At 43.1% G+C, this 16,795-nt stretch overlaps 1 protein-coding gene across 8 annotated transcripts in view; it reads right to left on the reverse strand.

The window, feature by feature from the left end:
- Positions 1 to 7,674, reverse strand: part of LOC119648046 (cysteine-rich motor neuron 1 protein-like) — an 86,027-nt gene extending 78,353 nt beyond the window's left edge. The window contains exons 1-2 of one of the 8 annotated variants that reach the window (XM_038049499.1): positions 7,557 to 7,674; positions 5,671 to 6,026 (exon numbers count right to left, since the gene is read on the reverse strand). In XM_038049499.1, the coding sequence (XP_037905427.1) occupies positions 5,671 to 5,764 (94 nt within the window). In that variant the 5' untranslated portion in view covers positions 5,765 to 6,026; positions 7,557 to 7,674. Of the gene's footprint in view, positions 1 to 5,670; positions 6,076 to 6,633; positions 6,867 to 6,921; positions 7,244 to 7,395 lie in introns of those variants that run through there. The other 7 variants (XM_038049501.1, XM_038049500.1, XM_038049503.1 and 4 more) reach the window with 7 other exon arrangements.
- Between the last annotated feature and the right edge of the window lie 9,121 nt (positions 7,675 to 16,795).

The following is a 16,795-nucleotide window of genomic DNA, read 5'->3' on the forward strand; positions in this document are numbered from 1 at the left end:
AGGTACGCGGGGGTCCCGGCGACGGCCACGCAGAACGCAGTGCCAAGTCGCCTCACGATCCATGATCCTCTCAACAGGCGTAGCTATCTTGCGAATACCGGCGTGGAGGTTTCGGCCCTTCTCGTATCCCGGCACCACCGATTAATACGACAAAATATGAAACTCTCAGCAGCGAACTCCTCACAAATAAATACCTACGGGCACAGGCAAGTGGACGTGAGTCTTGGCCTGCGTAAAACGTTTCCGTGGCAGTTCATCCTAGCGAATGTCGGCTTTCCCATTTTAGGCGCAGACTTCTTGTGTCACTATGGGTTGTTAGGGGAACTGCAGAACACGTCACTTATAGACCCTACAACCAAACTCATTTCGGCAGGTAGAATCCCAACCCGCCCAAATAAGACCCTTTCTTTACTCTTGGAGGACATTACCGAAGTTCGTGTTCGGGCACTCCTCCAAAAGTTCAGCTAGATTACTACGGAACGTAATTTCTCGAAACCAGTGAAGCACGATGTTCTGCAACACATCAATACCACTGGTTCCCCAATCTTTCTGAAGGTACGGCCCCTATCACCCCAGAAGTTGGGTATAGCACGGAAGGAATTTGAGTAACTAATTCAACAGGATATCTGTCGACCTTCAGACAGCTGTTGGTCATCAACGTTCCATATGCTCCCTAAGCCAAACGGCCAATGGCGCCCCTGCGGGGACTACCGAAGACTAATCGACCAGACTGATACCCCACTACTCATCCACGAACTTGCTCCCCATCTCGCAAACTGCCGCATCTTTTCGACCTTGGATTTAGCCAAGGTCTACCACCAAATCCCTGTAGTTCTCGAAAATATACCAAAGACGGCACTGTGTGTGTGCGTGTAAAATCAAAGGCAAACAATCTCTTCCTTGCCCTAGTTTTCCATGCAAGATAGTGATGAACCATTTCCCAAAAATGTTCGCACGGAGTGAAACTATCGCCAAGTGGCAGGAGAGGTGGAACAAGTCAGAGAAAGTCCGATGGAGCTACAGATCATATGGGATCTATTGACTCCACGGCGAAGCTGTTTTCGTCCTAACACAAGTTTTGAGTGGACAGGGAGGTTATCGAGCATGCCGCTATCGACTTGGGCATAACGAATCACCGTATTGTCCAAAGTGACCGAACATTGCAGAAAACGCAGAAAATGCTTTATTTCAATGGCCGATGTTTGCGATTCAAAGAGCTACCTTAGAAGCTACTAACGGTGAGCACTTCACCCCGGACAACATGCTGAATCATATATTGAAATCGAAGGGAATATGGATTGTGGTGGAAAACGTGATCGATGGTATCCATAGGAACTTTAAACAGGAGGAAATTAGCCGGAAGAAGAAATGAGTGAGGAGCACGAAAGTGAACACGAGTACAGGATAAATTTTGATTCAGCCCCGCGACGTAATACCATGTGGGATTCATACATTATGTGAGAGTATCCACTTTCGGGTGATATTGACTTTTGTAGTCTTGAATTTACAAGGAAGTGACAAATTTGACCTATTATAACTTTGGTAGTACAATCATGCTCTACGTTGTAACTTATATTACTGCCGAATTTGGTGGTAATAGGAGGGACTTAAGGGGAGTTTCGCAGCCAATTACAAAAAATTATAGGTATTTTCTGAGAATGGGCCTGTGAAAGAAATGATCACTTTCAACCCCTCCGCACTTCCCACCTTTTCAACAAATGTCAAAACAAAATTTGACACCCCACATGATTATATTTGGTGAAAAAACATTTACATATCCCTTTTGCATGTATGGGGATCCCCCTTAAATTCAACGGAAAAGGATCTAACACACTATATGCGCGAGCGTTTACATTTCGCACCTTTTCACCAAATTTGGTGTCAATCGCTACAACCGTCTCCGGACAGACAGACAAACCGACAGGCAGACAGACAGACATGCGCAAGGTCAAAACAGACACCTCGTTAATAGAGCTAGGGGAAAGTACTAATCACATAAGGCGAACGCAGAAGGGCCACCTCTTGCTCGAATTTAAGCCAGGCGAAAACAAGTCAGAAGATTTGCAGAAAAAATCGAGGCGTCACTCGCGTCAATCGTGTGGTTATTGAGTGTAAAGGCTTGGACGAGATTATAACGAAGGAAGAAATTTGTCAAGCCCTACGATCCCAGCTGGGAATACAGTCAGTCCAGGGTCGAGATATTCTACGGCTAAGGAACACATTTGGCGGCAGACAAACTGCGTCCATAAGTGTAACACATGAAGCGGCCAAAAGGGCTATCACTGCCAGTAAAGATCGGATTGGTTGGGCCGTCTGCCGACTACGAGAGCAGATAATTCTGAAAAGATGCCTCAGGTATTTGGAACTTGAGAACGTGGCGGAAAAATGTACTAGCGTACACGATAGGTCTGATCTGTGTCGTAAACGTGGAAAAAAAGGCGACATTGCAAAAGTCTGCAAAGAAAAACCAATTGTCTGTTCTGCAGGCAAATAAACGACGTTGACAGCGCCCGTATCAAAGGCATGTTCGGTGTACAGCGGATCGACACTATGCTCAAATGAGGCTCCTACAGCCAAAGCATTGCCAATCGGCTCAGGAGGTGCTCTCCCAGGCGGTATTGGAAAACAAAATCGATGTTGCTATCATCTGCGAGCAGTACAAAAATCTAGACAGTGGAGTTTGGCTCGCGGATAAGAGCGGAAAAGCAGCGATATGGGCATGCGGAAATCGAGCCATAGAAGGAACCACGAAGATTCTCGAGAGTGGCTTGACTTAAGCAAAAATAGGCGGAATATCTATTTACAGCTGTTATGCGGCTCCAAACCTTACGAGAGAGGAGTTTCTTTCTTCCGTGGAGAGGCTAGCAATGGATACAAACGACCATAGCCCTAAGATAGTGGCTGCCGATTTCAGCGCATACGCTGAAGAATGGGGCAGCCGAAAAACGAGCGCAAGAGGACGTATATTACTCGAAGTTCTTACTTATCTAGATCTTATAGTTGCTAACACTGGATGCATGAACACTGACCGAAAGAGAAAAATGGGGTCCGTGACAGATGCCACTTTTGTTAGCGATGTTTTAACTAAGGATCTTCAGTGGTAGGCAGCTAATAAGTTCGACGAGGAGATTTTCGAAGAAGTTCTGCAGCAAAATACAGCGCTTGAAGGAAGCGCAGAAGATAAAGCTTTACAGATCGACGAAAATTTGCGGCGAGCATGTCACGCTGCTGTGTCCCAGAGGCGAGCTCCGAACTTTTGGTGGAACTCTGAAATCGGAGAATGCTGCGAGGCCTGCCTCAAGGCCAGAGGGCACAGTCAGCGAAATAGAAACCGATCTGGATACTAGTAGGAACATAAAGAATACAAAAACGCTCGGAAGTAATTGCATGAAGCCATAATAAAAATTAAAAGAAAACACGTTAAGCGACTGTGTAAGGAAGCTGACACGAACCCCTCAGGTGGTGCCTATAAGACAACAATATCGAAAGGCAAAGTGAAACGCTCTCCACCAACTTCTTGCTCTACTCTGTTTAATGGAACAGAACGGATTTTTTCTCATAAAATGTGAGTAGCGCTAACCTTCCCACTGTCGAGATAGACACCGCCAAAGTTCCCATGGTAAGTGAAAAGGAGGTCCTCGAAGCTGCGAACAAAAATGTTGGAAAAAAGCACCTGCCTTGGATAGCACCCAAAATAAAACTCTGAAGCGGGCAGTTAAAGAAAATTACAAATATGTTTGCCGAGGCATTCACCACATGCCTTAAAGAAGGAGCATCCTATACAATGGAAGAACCAGAAATTAATACTAGTCCCTAAGCCACACACCTTTGGGTGAAGCTTCGTCCTACAGGCCGATATCCTTTCCAAATAATACTAGCAAACTATTCGATCGAGTAATCTATAACATATTACTTCCAATTGGCGAAAAGGATGGTGGTCTCTTCGAAAATCAGTTCGGTTTCCGAAAGGGGAGGCCTATATCGGATGTAGTTGTCCTAGTAGCTAACACAGCTAAGATCGCACTTGACGAGGATAAATGTTGTGCAATGATCACACTTGATGTGAAGAACGCCTTCAATTTCGCTAGATGGACCAAGATACTTAAGTCCCTAATCAACTTAGGCGTGGCGAAGTACCTGGTGCGTATTGTTGCCGACGATATCAATAGGGTTCTGTGCTGCGAATCAGATGAAGGAATGAAATTATACCAAACGGCATGCGGAGTTTTACAAGGGTCTGTCCTAGGATCACTCTTGTGGATTATCATGTATGACGGAGTATTGACGCTAGACCTTCCTACTGGTGTGGCTTCCATTGGTATTGCGGATGATGTTGGTGTGACCGATGTTGCCTTCTCGAAAAAGTCGAGCTTTACGCAAATGAAGCAGTCTATGAGATTAAATCCTGGTTAGAGAATGCTAGTCTACAGTTCGCAGAGCATAAGACGGAAGTAGTAGTTATTACTAAGCGGAGAAAGTGTACTTCCATGAAGATCAAAGTTGGAACGCAAACAATTCATTCCAAGCCTGCGTTTAAGTACTTAGGCGTAATGATTGACCAGAGATTAAACTTCAGACTGCATGTGGAGGGTGCAGCAACGGAAGCATATAACATAGCAAATAAGAGAAAGATTGGAGCTGCGTATCGCATAAGTTTACTCCTGCCCGTCGGTGACAGTTCGCACGAACTGAAACTGCCGCGGAATATCAGGAACAGTAGGACGAGTCAGAAAAAGGCCGCTGGGCTCACAAAATCACATGGGATATCCGGAAATGGATCGATCGACCTCACGGTGAGGTAGGTTTCGACCTAACTCAATTCTTGAGCGGACACAACTGGTTATCGAGCATATTTGTATCGATTTGGGCGTGATGATTCGCCATATTGCCCAGTTATTGCAGAGGATGCAGAACAGGTTTTTTTCATTGTCCTAGATTCGAAGTCCAAAGAGCTATATTGGAAGCTAGACCCGGGGAGCACTTTACACCCGAAAATATAATGGAACTTATGTTGAAAATAAAGGGGATATGAACCGAAGTCGAAAAGGTCATTGCAGCCATCGGAAAGAAGCAGGAAGAAGTCATCCGAAAAAATGAACGCAACAACATGATGAATGTTAACACGAGCGTGGAATAAATTCTGACCCAGCCCCGCAATGTAATACCAAATGGAAATTCCGCGGGGAGAGTGGAAGGAGGTGGTTTTAGTGGGTAAGAGTCCCACATAACCATGTGGGAGGAGCCTGTGGTAGCTTTTGAAGCTTTCCACCTTGGATCGGTAAAAAAAAGACAGACAGACAGTAAACCGATTTTAATAAGGTTTTGTTTTACACAAGACTATTCTCTTCAACTGGTTTGGAGTCGTCCATAAGCCAAAACGTGAAGCCAGGAACAACCGCAGTTATCGTAGCTACTGTCCCGAGGTTGAAGCCAACTGAGCAGTCTAATCAGAAGCTTATAGTGTTCTTTAATCTGCAAAAGATCTCTGCTACCACGAGTCCCCGCTAATTTTGGTTCTTAATTCATAGTTTCCTAGATATAGTTGCTCAGACAGGTTCAAATCATATCATTCCTGTCCAAAAACGATTACCATAACCCATAATTCAATACATAAATTCGCAGCTTAAACTAAATTCTTTTATCTTTCCAATAAAAACTATCAAAACTCACCTGTTCCAATAGATATTCCAAATGTTAATGTAATAAAAATAAGCCACATAGTGATCGCTCCTAGCTGCATAATGTTTCCTCCTGATCGCGCCATTTTATTTCATTTAATTCACCCCCGGACAATTTGGATGTTTATTCTGTCTTTACTGTTATCAATGATATTTCTCCCAATTAAATAATATTTACTTTTATGTTTATACTTTTTAAGTATTTCATTTCCACTGATATTCGCTTAACGCATTAATTGAATTTGTGAATAAAAATTTTTTGTTTCGTTTCGAAGCAGTTAGTGATGTATTACATAATAAACCACATCGCCCGCGAGAAAGCGAAGAAAGTTAGATTTCTGTGATAATCTGAAAGGATGTTTGCGAGAAAAGAGTCGATGTTGAGAAACTTGGCGACCTTAGAGAAGGGAGGTACGAAAAATTAGTAAGAAAGGCATTGTATCTTTTATCTTCTATCCTTTATACGACCGATTTCTTTGCGAAATTGGACGCAATGTGTTTTCCGATAAAAGATACGTAATTTGCTTGAGAGCAACAATTAAATCGTTAAGATGAAGGCATATATCTACGACCACGATACAAATATCACAAGATTTTCTCAAATTTTCCTTCCTTCTCGTAGTTTGATTTCTTGAACTTCTCTCAATTATCCACTTTGAATATCTTTTTTTCAAAGAAATAAGAAAAAAAGTTAAAGAAACCCAACTTGGAGTCAATTAAATTCTCATAAATTTCAATTTAAATTTATTGAAAATTAAAAGCAGAGAAGACAATAAGTCGCCGTATTGGTGGTATCTAATATTTTCCGTGGAGACAGTGAGGGGGATTGAAGCAGGGGAGGCATACGTAGTGACAACTTTGGTGAGTAGAGGTCACATTTGAGTATGGTTATATATAGAAATCCACTGTCTGTGTAATCCTTTTACAAGGTGCTCGGTTATTGACACCTCCTTACGTTTCTCAACCGTAAATTAGACGTAGATATTGATTATTACACAATGTTAAGGCACTCGACACCACTTGACCGCATAATGTAGCACTTTCTAACGTTAGCAACACAACGCGGACACTATCAATAAACTTCTTTATCAACCAACATATGATGGTGATTTTTTTCCTTTTTTTCAAATTAGCTTAATTTATGACTGTGGACCAATTGTTATCTAAATTAAAGATTTAAATTGAACCCATTTTTCACCACACGATCATCAGCACCATCATCACCGCACACTATCACAATCACCTTAAATTTTTGCTTGCTTGGCTTTTGCAAGCTGTTTTGCGAATCTTTTTATGAGATCATTTCAATATTTTTGCAGCACCGAAATGTGTACTTGTGCCGTCTTTGACTGCTGCTGGATGGCGGCTGGTTTTGCGACTCGAAGATTTTGATTCCTCTAACTTTAGCTTTTTGGTCTTCTATTATTTCTGTGGCAGCTTTTCTGTCTTTTGTATTTTGGACTGAATATGATTAGCGAGAGGAAAAAATCAAAGGCGAACAGAAGAGTAAACAAGAGTGGAAGGAGCTGATATATGTATCAATGTCGAGCATTCACCATACGAACATGTCATACATATATCTAGATAGAGGTTTCCGTTAGTGTGTATCATAGACCTAGAGGAAAAGATATCAAATTTGGTCTTCGCAATTCGCCGAATTCTATTCGGTTGAAAATTAGGAAAAAGTCAGGTTGTCACTATGTGAACCACATGCCACCTCAGATACTTAGACCGCCACAATGAAAGTCTTTTTAGCCATTTGCTTCTGGGTTGGCACCTGGCCTGAACTGATAGTACCACGGTCACTATTATCATGCACTATTACACGTTTCGGTTGCGTTTTGGCTTAACTCACTTATGAGCTAGCGTCGTGTCTACCTTTCTTGAATGTTAGCGCACAAGCAACAACAATCCCCCAAACGTAAAACCGACCCGATTGTATTAACGAGTTTCACATAACTGCGGTACTTTGGTATTCTTTCGCTTCAGATTGCTGATGTTACCGGGAACTCGACGCTGCCAGACTTGGAAGCTTGTAACCCACCGGGGAATTTTGATAAAGTATAGTAGCCAATGAGGTAAGCGAAAGGAAAATAGTTTCAGTTCTGGAACGTTTTTAGATTCAAGAGTCTCAAAACCAAAATGCGGTCCAAGTGTATAGATGAAGCCAAATATGGATAACGATAGACTTTGATCAAAATCGGAGAATTTACTACAAAAAACAACCAACATTTAAAAAATCTCAACTTTTTGACAATACTTCCATATCACCTTATCCCACGTTGGGCGCCCTTTTATATAAACGTTTAATATTCTTTGAAAGTTACTTTTAGTATCAATTTTTCGCAATTTCATGTAAAAAAATGATATGTTAGCTGTAACCTGTTCATAACAAGGGAAATTTAAAACAATTCACCCCCAAAAAATCCATTTTACCTTGGCAACGCTGAGTCTAGCGTTATGAAAAAGCTGCGGCCAAGTCACGATTGCGCCGATCACACGGATCTAGCTTCGTGTTATGTGTGTACATCCATGTAAAACCTGACTTTTTTTCGGTTAATATAAACACGGCCACCATACACACCTATAGATACAGTCGGACCGCTGTATCTTCAGCAGCAAAACAGCTTTGAACTCCTCTCAAAACTATGTCTCTGACTATCCAAATTGAAAAAGAAAACATCTAAAATAAGTAGATCGCAAAAATTGATCAAACGCAAATTTTAGTGCCTTCTATTCCAAACGCATACCATCCACACACAAAAGTATCTATAGCGGCCTGAAAAGTATCTATCATCGGAAATAAACTTTGTTGCATGTATACTTGCCTATGTACAGTGGATTGTTGAACTGATCGTGGAAAGCTCTGAGCGGGTGCCACGGAGCTTTCCCTACACTCTGAGGAAAATGAGGAAAAAAAAAATTATAGAAAAATTCATGATTTCCATCATATGTGCAGACTACAGATGTATGTAGTCTATTCTTGATTTTAATGAGAAAGCTCACCTAACTGGAGACATAAATTACATTAAGAACTGATCGTATAATGCGAATGAAGGTGACGTCAATGAGAACAGAATGGATTCAAATTGTGCCTGCTGATGTTGATCTTCACAACATAGGCTGCGACAGAACACCGGATAGTTTGGAACCCTTAACATAAATGCCTGACGTTCTGATGCTAAAACTCCACATAACTGGTTGCGTGGAAGAAGGTCCCGGCTGGCACTCTTTTGGACATGTTTCTTTTTTACTTTGGGTCTCAACCAATTGTTGGAGCATAAATTTTGAGACATGGACATTTGTTTTGTATCAATTTATGTTGGATGCAGGCTTATGGTCATGACATTCACCATTGATAGCAAGGTCATGGAATCACTTTCCATGTGGAACTTCGTTGTCTGAAGACACACATAAATTACAGTTGGTTTTATATATATCATCTTGCTACGTTATCATGTGCATCTTTTGCATGGAGATGTAGATTTGTAAGCATATTCTTGAGGGATTTTATACATTCCAGGCATAGAACACATAGCCTATTTTGAATTATTTTTTCGAGTTACCTAAAAAGTTTTTACTGAAGCCAAATTTTACCTTCTCCTTATGTCAAAGCAGCTTCAATAGCATGGCTGGCCAGCCAAAATAGGAAGAAGGATCTTTGCCATAGCAGGTCAAACCCCATTTGAGAGAGAAGGGAAAAGCTATTAAGGAGTTGGTCTAGTGGATGCGGACTCAGGACTCCCAGCATCCTCATCATAATCATCATCAACAGAGAAACAACCGGTATCCGGTCTAGGCCTGCCTTAATAAGGAACTCCAGACATCCCTGTTTTGCGCCGAAGTCCACCAATTCAACATCCCTAAAAGCTGTCCGGCGTCCTGACTTAAGTCATCTCTCCATCTCAGGTAGGGTCTGCTTCGTTTTCTACCATAGATATTGCCCTTATAGACTTTCCGGGCTGGATCATCCTTATCCATACGGATTAAGTGACCCGCCCACCGCAACCTATTGAACCAGATTTTATCCACAACCGGATGGTCATAGTATCGCTCATAGATTTCGTCATTGTGTAGGTTACGGAATCGTCCATCCACCAAAAATTCTTCATAGGATTCTTCTCTTGAACGCGGCCAAGAGTTCGCAATTCTTCTTGCTAAAAACCCAAGTCTCCGAGGAATACATGAGGACTGGCATGACCATTGTCTTGTACAGTAAGCGCTTTGGAGTGGAACAGTTTTTGTAAGCTGAAATAGGCTCTGTTGGCTGACAACAACCGTGCGCGGATTTCATCATCGTAGCTGTTATCGGTTGTGATTTTCGACCCTAGATAGGAGAAATTTTCAACGGTCTCAAAGTTGTATTCTTCAATCCTTATTCTTCTTCGTGTTTGACCAGTGCGGTTTGATGTTGTTGGTTGATTCGTCTTCGGTGCTGACGTTGCCACCATATATTTTGTCTTGCCTTCATTGATGGGCAGCCTAAGATCTCGCGCTGCCTGCTCGATCTGGATGAAGGCAGTTTGTACATCTCGGGTGGTTCTTCCCATGATGTCGATATCGTCAGCATATGCCAGTAGTTGGGTGGACTGGAAGAGGATCGTACCTCTTGCATTTACCTCAGCATCATGGATCACTTTCTCGAGGGCCAGTTTAAAGAGGACGCATGATAGGGCATCCCTTTGTCGTAGACCGTTGGCTGCCAACAACCGTGCGCAGATTTCATCATCGTAACTGTTATCGGTTGTGATATTCAACACTAGATAGGAGAAATTATCAACCGACTCAAAGTTGTAGTCTCCTATCTTTATTCTTTCCGTTTGAACAGTGGGGTTTGATGTTGTTGGTTGTTTGGTTTTTGGTGCAGACGTTGCCACCATATACTTTGTCTTACCTTCATTGATGTGGAGCCCAAGATCTCGGGTCGCCTGCTCGATCTAGATGACGGCAGTTTGTATATCTCGGGTCGTTCTTTCCATGATGTCGATATCGTGAGCATATGGTCGTAGTTGGGTGGACTTAAAGAGGATCCCACCTCTTGCATTTACCTCAACATCAGGGATCACTTATCGAGGGGCAGATTAAAGAGGACGCATGACAGCGCATCCCCTTCTCGTAGACCGTTTTTGATGTCGAATGGTCTTGAGAGTGATCCTGCTACTTTTATCTGGCCTCGCACATTGGTCAGGGTCAGCCTAGTGAGTTTTACCAATTTCGTTGGGATACCGAATTCTCTCGTGTACAGTATGCTGTCATAGACGGCTTGAAAGTCGATGAAGAGATGGTGCAACTAATGTCCATATTCCGGAGAAAATCTGATCTGTTGCTGATTTGCCTGGAGAGCCTCTGTGGTATGGGCCAATGATGTTCGGGCTATCCGGCCTAGCAAGATGGAGGACAATATCTTATAGATGGTACTCAGCAACGTGATACCTCTATAATTGCTGCACTGTGTGATATCCCCCTTTTTATGTGTGAGACAGATGATGCCTCTTTTTCAATCGTCAGGCACAAGTTGATGAACAACTTGGTGTAATTGGTCGCCTCCATATTTAACCAATTCGGTTGTAATTCCTTCGGCTCCTGGCGACTTATGGTTTTTAAGTCTGTTTCTTCTATACTTGGTGGTGGCAGTATTTGTCATTATTATGTGAAAATATCCACTTTCAAGTGATACTGACATTCAAAGTCTTGAATTTGCATAGAAGCGGGAGGTTTGACCTATTATAATTTTGTTAGTAATAGTGCGATTTTCACCAAATTTGGTAGGATCATGCTCTATGATGTAATCTACTCTGCTGGATGAGCTTAGCGGGGTTATCCTGCCAAATACTAAAATACTACTATTATTATTAACTTTGTTTGAACAGGTATCGGTATGGAAGATATTTCGGAGCCTAGGTACCATATGGTGACAGCCTCTTGATTTTTCCAGATTTTTCGGTTGGGTAGTTTCTGAGAATGGTTCCGTTAAAGAAGTGATTAATTTCAACCCCCCACACTCTCCACCATTCCAACAAGTGTTAAAACTAAAACCGGCTTCGAAAAGTACTAACCGTGACCTTTAATTTGATACCCAGTCGTGTTGTATTTGATGAAAAGAAAATTCACACCCTCCTTAAATTCAACGTAAAAGGATTTAACTTACTATATTCGTGAGCGTTCACAGTTCCCTCCTTTCTACCAAATTTGATGTCAATCGCTATAACTATCTCCGAGAAAAATGCGTGTGACGAACAGACAGACAGACAGGATGCATGAGATGGCGCCTACAGGTCTGTATTGTCATCACTGAAAGGCAAGCGCTCCCCACCGATTACCTATCCTAAATTACTACAAAACATAGTAGACACTCTCTTCCCAGAGGATGTGAACTAAACAAATCTGCCTAAAGTCAATGTAAAGCCCGACGAAATTCCTGTAGTGGTAGAAGAAGAAATTCTTGATGCGGCAAGTAAATTCGCCGAAAATAAGACCTTCAGGGCCAGATGTAATCCCGAATATCGCCTTAAAAGTGGCAGCCAGGACAGCACCAGGTATGCTTGCCAAAGTTTTTACGGCATGCCTTAGAGAAGGAGAATTCCCCGAGCAATGGAAGCTGCAAAAGTTGATACTTATTCCGAAGCCAGGTAAACCATTTGGTGACCCCTCCTCATATGGACCGATATGCTTGGCCAATACCATTGGTAAACTATTTGAACGAGTATTATACAACAGGTTGCTCACTGTTGCGGAAAAGGAATGAGGCCTATCCGACAAGCAATTCAGGTTTCGTAAGAGGAGATCAACCGTCGATGCAATCAACATGGTGACTGGCCTAGCTGGCGCTGCAATACAAGATGACAAATGCTGGGCAGTGGTGACACTCGATGTAAAAGATGCATTCAACACTGCAAAGTGGACGAAAATTCCAGAGGCTCCAACTAAACTACAGGCTCCGAAGTACATTGTACGCATCGTTGTAGCATTTCTTCTAGGAGGAAGATTATATTGCGACTCGGACGATGGACTGAAATTATTTCCAATGACATGCGGCGTATCACAGGGGTCTGTTTTAGGTCCTTTACCGTGGTTAATTATGTACAGTGGAGTGCTACCGCTACGCCTTCCTAACGGCGTGACAACCATTGGCTTTGCGGACGATATCGGGGTAACAGTAGTTGAAAAACGCTTAGACGAGATCGAAATCTACGCAAATAAAGCGATATGGGAGATCAACTCCTGGTTGGAAAGGTCCGGTCTATCACTTGCTGAACATAAAACGGAACTAGTGCTAATCGGCAAAAGAAGGAAGGACACAACCGTGAAAATTAAGGGTGGTGAACAAACAATTTACTCCCAAGAGTTGGTTAAATATTTGGGAGTAATGATTGACAAAGGCTCAACTTTAAAAAACATATTGAATGGGCTGCAACTAAAGCGTCTTCCGTCGCTGTAACGCTGTAGTGTCCGGATAGCTGGGTGGTTAGAGCACAAGGCTGTCGCGGTTCAAATTTCGCTGGCGGCAGTGGGATTTGTATCGTGATTTGACGTCGGATACCAGTCGACTCAGCTGCGAATGAGTACCTGAGTCAAATCAGGGTAATAATCTCGGGCGAGCGTAATGCTGACCGCATTGCCTCCTACAGTGTTCTGCAGTGTACCGTTACGATCTTGGATGAAGTGCTCTAACACACTTCAAGGCCTTGATCCAACGATTATTATTATTATTAACGATCTCGAGGATACTACCGAATGTTGGTGGACCAAGACAAAGTCGACGTCGTCTTATTTCAAGGGCAGTTAGTTTCATGCTACTCTAAGCAGCTCCAGTTTGGGCAACCGTTCTGGAAAACAAACCAAACTGCGGAAAATTAGGAACGGGTATCGACTAAGTGCACTCCGGGTATGCAGTGCTCATCGAACAATATCAAGAGAAGCAGCATATGTACTGACAGGGGCAACCCCCATAGACATCTTGGTGAATGAAGGTCGGCGTCTCTGCGACAAAATGTATGCAATCGGGGAGTCTATTGTACTTTGACGGCAACTAGCATGGCGGGAATCCATCGCAGAATGGCAAAAGAAATAGAACGAGGCACAAATTTGCGGTTGGACCCACCTTATCATTCCACACATTCGAAGATGGATTGAAAGGAGCCACGGGGAACTAAGCCACGACGTAACACAGTTTTCAAGTGGACATGGAGGTTATCGGGCTTATCTATATCGATTTGGACAGGAGTAGGTTTTGAACCTTTCCACGTTCCAACGATGAAAAAAAGAAAAACAGACAGACAGACAGTAAACCGATTTTAACAACGTTTTGTGTAAACACTAAAAATGCACTTCGGCCTAGTGTAGGTTGGAACTTAGGACGGATATCACTTCAATATAATTCACACTCATGTCCGTGTTTGAGATTATCTATAAATGGAACGATTACCACCTCTCGCCACTTTTGGTCACGCTGCTCCCAGAACAGAGGTGAGGAAACGTCTGATGAGTTGCCTCTGCCCTGGACGAAACCGTCAGTCAAGATTTTCTCTTTTAGTTAGTCTACTGTTTAATAATAACCATTCATATTAGATCAGGGCCTTGAAGTAGGTTAGAGCACTTCATTTAAGACCGCAACGGTACACTAAAGGATTACAGTACCTCGTAGGAGGCAATGTGGTCAGCATTGCGCTCGCCCGAGATTATTACCCTGATTTGACTTAGGTACTCATTTACAGCTGAGTCGACTGGTATCCGAAGTCAAATCACGATACAAATCCCACTGCCATCAGTGAGATTTGAACCGCGACCTTCCATACGACAGCCTTGTGCTCTAACCACCCAGCTATCCGGACACAAGAATTGACACTAAGACTTAGTAAATGCCACTCGGGGTGCTACTCATTTGATCCTCCGATGAGTGGCTATTGTTTAAACATGGGACTAAATGGGCTTGGACAAACAGGACAAAGATGTTGGTTTGCCATCCTTGTTTATTTCCGTACCAAGTCGCTCCCAGTTGGTAGCCCTAGATAACAACAAATCGGTCTGGTGCTGAACTAACGTGAACGGGGATCGGAATAGGCTGCACATGAGCTGGCAGCTGTTACTTTATTAAAACAGAGGCTTTATTTCTTAGAAACTAGCTGCCTTTGCTGCTGGCAGCGCTGCAAGTACTTTCACAGCACATGGCATGATTATGTAGGAAAGACGAGCTCAGTTTGGGATGGCCTCTTTAAAAGCGCCTGAATCATACAATGGTTCATGTCAATCCCCGCGCAACCTCCCTGGTCATGTGGACATTCACGGGGATTATTTAAGGCGAATGCACTTTCTAGAGGCATTAGTGATAGTAATAATTGGGACCCACAATTCAATGCTAACAGCAACGGCAATACACCACGTTCACCGCTTCCGCGAAGGGGTGAGTTTAATGGCAGATTCTACTATAAATCCCTTCGGAATAAGGGCGAAGTTACAGCGGTTATCTACTGTAAAGGTAGAAAAACCTACTGTCCCAGCGGAAAAGGCGACCAATAATGAGAAAGGGAGTGGTATCAAAGAAAAAGCGTCACAAGAAAAGATAGCAAGTTGCTTGATATTCCCTTGTTGGCAAAAAGACACAAAAATACACATCGCACATAGAAGATTAAAGGTTTTTTCCTGTCCATCTTATTTAATGGGGAGAGATGTATTTATTGCAGTCAAACTATATTTGGCATGAGATTCTATAAAATGTAGGAACACCAATTGAAAATTTAGGTCATGTTGAGTGCTTTTAGCTGCGTGAGTTAGTTAACAAGAATACAGTCAGGGTTTTTTTACTACGTTTCCCCAACCCGTAAATTTTAAAATTTTATTGGTACCCCAACATGAAAGACTCCTCGGATAGGAACTGTCCTCACGACTAGGACCTTTGGTTGTTGAAAACGGACTGAAATTGGTCCTCAGAATGCTCACTTTCTCCAACTCGAGCGAGAATTCTAACGATTTAAGCTGGATATCCGGGCCTAAGCGAAGTAAGATGGTCGCACTTTAGAGCGTTCTCGTCTACACTGCTATGTACCAACTTAGCCTTCCAATGTAGTAGAGAAGGATGGTTTCTAGGAGCAATTTCACTCAGTTCAGGAGAGGCTTCCTAATGGTGACACTGCGATCGTGTTGGGTGATGGGTACGGTTTGACAACATCTTGCTGGATGTGATGGAGAAACACGGTCTTGGCAACCGTAACGATAATGGTGGAAGTATTGTGGATTTCTATAGCATCCACCGCCTCGCCATTAGTGGCACATTATTGGAGCGCAGAGCAGGCCATAAAGCCAGTGGGGAGTCAATCGGCACACCCCATACGAGCAATCAGATTGTCCAGATGCGATCAGCAGTAGACTTAGGAGTTGTCATGAATGTGGGTAACAAGAGCGAAAGGGATCACCATCCGGTAGTCGCACCTCCCAAGCTCGACATCGACCGTTTGGATAATCCAGCTGTTGCTCGACGGTGTTGTCAATCAGGCGCGGATACCCTGACCAACCCGCCTGATATGATCGGCCATTAGGCTGTCATCAAAAATACTCTTTTCTCGAATGCTGTACAGGTCGTTGGCCACGTCGCGAAAAGTCGTTATAAGCTCTGGTAAACTGCGGAATCATGGAAGCGCATCGGTAAACGGAACGGGTTGAAGTCCCCGCTGGAAGTTATAGTAACGCGCCCAAACTCCGACATCGAGCGAAATCCCAGGAAGTTCAACATAGTGTACGTCAGCCGTGGCGAAAAGCAATTTGTTATTGCACTGGTCGGAGGAGCGGAAAATGCCATAGAACGTAATGATTTCAGAAGAGTATAATTCATTACGGAAGAACCTGCATGTCATCGTAGACCTTGCTCCTGTGAGAGACCTTAAGAGTCGACTTCGCATTTTGGATGAAGGTCAGTTGAAAAGGTGGAAGTATCATTTCACCCATGGTCTTGAGGATTGTTAGTCACCGTGATATGCGAATATGGACTTTTCTTCAAACAAAAAAGAAATCACATCGGACAATGAACTCAAATGGAGCAAAGCCGTTGGGCTCCACCGTCTCCACACAGTTTCTGCAGATCTGCTACTTTCACTCGCACTGAAATCTAGGGAATCCGAGATCTT

Source organism: Hermetia illucens, chromosome 2 (genome assembly GCF_905115235.1).
Source record: "Hermetia illucens chromosome 2, iHerIll2.2.curated.20191125, whole genome shotgun sequence".
In the NCBI taxonomy this organism is placed as follows: domain Eukaryota; kingdom Metazoa; phylum Arthropoda; class Insecta; order Diptera; family Stratiomyidae; genus Hermetia; species Hermetia illucens.